Below are 4,265 nucleotides of genomic sequence, written 5' to 3'. Positions count from 1 at the left end.
TCTCTCTCTCTCTCTCTCTCTCTCTCTCTCTCTCTCTCTCTCTCTCTGAAGCTAAAACAAGAGAACCACCAGAAACGCAATGCCTGCCTGAACCACAGAGTCAGTTCCGGGCCAGACTGGGCTACAATGTGATACTTTGTCTCAAAAGACTGCCTTTTCTCCCACTAAAGTGGTAATTGTCACAGATTAGGATTTTCCCCGCAGTTTACCAGAATCTTACTTAACCATTTGTTCATTTACTTCTTCCTTCCACAGGTGCTTATCAGACAGCCTCCTTGTATTTGGTGCTAGAGAGTTCTGCAATGAGAGGATCAACCTACCCTAGGGTAGAAATTTCTAAAGAACTCATAGTTAGATGAGATAAATGTGGCATTTGGACAGCGTGTGGAAGAGAAAGGAGAGAAGTCAAGAACAGTAAAGACTCCAGATTCTCACATCTGACCAGAGCCTGAACACAGTTTGTCAACAGACATTTCCAGAATTACCAAACCACTTGTCCAGGAAAACAAATAATTTCCCAGGGGAGGAGGTTCTAGACTAACTCAGACCTACACAGAATCTCACAGAGTAAATGATACAGTGGTTTGTCTGGTTTCCCAAGTCTTGTGTGTGTGTGTTCACACGTGTGCGGGTGTGTGTATGCAGGCATGCGGGTGCAGGTGTGTGCGTGTGCAGGTTTTCATGTGCAGGTGTGTGTGGTTGTGTGTGTGTGTGCAGGCATGCAGGTGCAGGTGTGTGTGTGCAAGTTTTCATGTGCAGGTGTGTGTGTGTGCAGGCATGCAGGTGTGTGCGTGTGTAGGTTTTCATGTGCAGGTGTGTGTGGCTGTGTGTGTGTGTGCAGACATGCAGGGGCAGGTGTGTGCGTGTGCAGGTTTTCATGTGCAGGTGTGTATAGTTGTGTGTGCATGTGTGTGCAGGCATGCATTGCACATGTATGTGGAAGTTGGAAACACATGTTGAGGATCTTTCTAGATTGCTTTCATCTTTTGGGGGGCAAGGTCTCTCCCGGATCCTAGAGAGCTTTAATTTGGCTAGCATTGCTGACCAAAAAATCCCAAGGGTCCTCTTATCTCCCCCTCCCCGCACCCACACACAGGATTACAGGTGTGCAACAATGCATGTCTTTCATGTGGCTGCTGGGAATCAAACTCAGAACAGCAAGCTGACTAAGCTGCCTCCCCATCCCACCAATCTGACCTTCTTAGAAAGAGAGAGTTTGGAATGTGTTGCTGCCCTGGGAATATGCATGACTTCAAATAAGGCCACCTCTGCCATGGCAGCATTCCTATCCTTGCAGAAAAAGTCCACCTGGTGTGCCTCTCCTATTGATACTCAGCCAGGATCACCAGGTACACAGTTCACTGCTATGATGCTCTCTCATGTCTATGCATCCGGCCCCCAAAAAAAAGTCTGCAGGAAAGCACTATTGAACAGTATGTTATGCAGGAGATTTGGAGCCAAGTAAATGGGCTCAAACAGTAAGCCCGTCCTAGCGGTCTTGAGTAACTGGTATAAACTCATTGGGCATTGATTTCTCTTTAATTAACAGGAGACAATAAAGCCTTCTCCAACACTTGCTGTAAGCAGTAAGTCGAGCAGAGATGTGGCCCTAATAGAACATTGCTTACTACTGGAAGTCTTCTTCCCTTCTGAGGTCTCTCTTCCTCGGATCTCCATGAGGAAGTCATATGGTGACAATGAGAACCAGACCACCTGGCTGATCCTGGTGGGCTTTGGCGAGCTGCAACACCTGGGCTTCCTCCCTTTCACTCTCTTTCTAGCCATCTATGTGGTGACAGTCGGTGGCAATCTCCTCATCTTGCTTGCTGTGGTCTCCACGAGGACCCTCCACACACCCATGTACCTCTTCCTCTGCCACTTTTCCCTACTGGAGATCGGCTATACATCCAACATCATGCCTCAGCTGTTACAGAGCTTCCTGGAAGGAGGGGACACCATCTCATTGGCCAGCTGCCTCGTCCAGTTCTACATGTTTGCCTCACTGGCTGCAGCTGAGTGTCTCATGCTCTCTGCCATGTCCTACGACCGCTACTTGGCCATCTGCCATCCCCTTCATTACCCCGCTCTCATGAGTACCTGGTCCTGCAGCTGCCTGGCCACAGGGGCTTGGCTCAGTGGCTTCTTCTTCTCTGCCTTCACTCTGGCCTTGGCAGCCCCTCTGTCCCTCTGCCCAGGCAACAGGGTGATTGACCACTACTTCTGTGACTTCGCCCCAGTTGTCGGGCTGTTCTGTGGGGAGGTATGGATCATGTGGGGAGCTGGAGTCGGCATCTCAGGCTGCCTTACGCTCATCCCCTTCGTGTTGATTGTCACATCCTACACCTTCATCCTGAGGACTGTGCTGAGGATACCTTCAGGCCATGGGTGACAGAAAGCCTTCTCCACCTGCTCCTCCCACCTCAGTGTGGTTGGAGTGTTCTATGGCACTCTCGTTGTGGTCTATGTGACCCCAACAGACCACATGCCTCCCCTGCTCCGGAAAGCCTTCTCTGTGCTCTACACGGTGCTCACTCCCATGGTCAACCCCATCATCTACAGTCTGAAGAATCAAGAAGTAAAGCGGGCTCTGCAGCGGCTCTGGAGACAGCTCATCTGAGGACTCGCCCCCACTGAGGTGTACAGGATGGCTATTGACTTCTTCCTCCACTTCAGCTTTGCCCATTGCTCAGAGTCAGATGGAGAAGGCTGTTGTGTTGAAAAGAGGAGACAATGGGATGGAAAACAAATACCTAACAAAATGAGGTAACCCCAATTTTCCATTATGACTGTATAGAGATCAAAATCGCACATCCCAAACAGGGTCTATGCACTACAGACATTTCATAAACACTCATTTTGAGTGGATTAATACTGAAAAGAATGCAAGAAGGAACTGAGCAGTAATGCCAAATTGAGAATACTGACAGATTCTTTTGTTTTATTATTTTGTTTTATGTGTTGGTATTTTGCCTGCATGTATGTCTGTGCACCGTGTGAGCGCCTCTTGCCTGGCACCAGGGAGCACAGAAGAGGATGTCACACAGTGTGGGCTGCCATTGTGAGACCAAAACAGGAGCAAGAACAATATACCTTGCCAGTTAGTGAGAGACCCAAACAGGAAAAATAGACCTTGCAGGTTAAGGGTTCTGGCTGCAGTTAAGGCAGTTAAGAACAGCTTTCTGTTTGTTCTGTCTTTGTTTGACCCATCTGCAGCATACATGCTTGATCACATGTGGGCAGGAGGTACACGGGCAAGTTATACTTCATGATGTTTGCTTGTCCCTGACTAGACGTAGGTGGGAGGTACACAGGCAGGAAGTACGTCAGGATATGGTTGCCCATGAGTGGACATTGTAGATGGAAGTAACTGTCCCACCTGATCCTACAGCCATTCAGCCCCCAAATAAACACACAGAGGCCTATATTAATTATAAACTGTTTTGCCTATTGCTCATGCTTATTACAAACTAGCTCTTGAAACTTAAAATTAACCCATAATTCTTATGTTTAGCCACATGACTTGGTACCTTTTCTCAGTAAGGCATTCTCATCTTGCTTCCTCTGAATCTGGCTGGTGACTGTGTATCTGCCTTTCCTCTTCCCAGAATTCTCCTAGTCTGGTTGTCCCGCCTATGATTCCTGCCTGGCTACTGGCCACAGCAGAACATGATGGGAAATATGGTGGCCTTCTGGTTTTTAATACACCTCAGTAAAATATGACTCATCACTATTTCCTGGGAAACATGAACTGGTCCCTGCTAGGGCCCATCGTCTGGGCCAGAATTTAATTAAAACTTGCTTCAAATTTGACTCAGAAAAAAATGTGGGACTGGTCTTTCAAGAGTCTCAGGTTTAACACTATATGGGCACTGAGAATTGAACTCAGATCTTCTGGAAGAGCAGCCAGTGCTCTTAACCAGTGAGCCATCTCTCCAGTCTCTACTTATGGATTCTTAATCCAAGGCTGCCAGGTCTAAGGTTGGAAACAGAGGAAAGAGGGGTCAGAGAATAGTTGAAACCAGAATTAAGAGTCAGCTTCCTGACATGCTTCATATGTTATCTCAGAAATGAAGAAATAAAACTCTTAGCCTTAAGGTCCGTAGGGTGCTAGCAGGAGGGGTTGCATACAGAGTTTGTCTTGGAAAACAAAGGTCAGTTAGGGAAGAGTCCAAAGCTCAAACTATTCAGGCCTGGAGCCCAGGAGACCAATTAGGCCACTGCTCTATGAGTTCCAATTAGTCTCTGTCATTGGTATTGAAACAATA

General features: G+C 47.5%; 1 protein-coding gene across 1 annotated transcript; it reads left to right on the top strand.

Moving 5' to 3' along the window:
- The first annotated feature begins 1,675 nt into the window (after window positions 1–1,675).
- Window positions 1,676–2,617, top strand: LOC101980238 (olfactory receptor 11A1-like). Its single transcript, XM_013348646.1, is given in 1 exon segment — window positions 1,676–2,617. A coding segment is annotated over 1 exon segment (942 nt).
- Window positions 2,618–4,265: the final 1,648 nt, after the last annotated feature.

This window comes from Microtus ochrogaster, chromosome 15 (assembly GCF_000317375.1).
Source record: "Microtus ochrogaster isolate Prairie Vole_2 chromosome 15, MicOch1.0, whole genome shotgun sequence".
In the NCBI taxonomy this organism is placed as follows: Eukaryota; Metazoa; Chordata; class Mammalia; order Rodentia; family Cricetidae; genus Microtus; species Microtus ochrogaster.
This window is presented reverse-complemented; position numbering and strand designations above follow the sequence as displayed.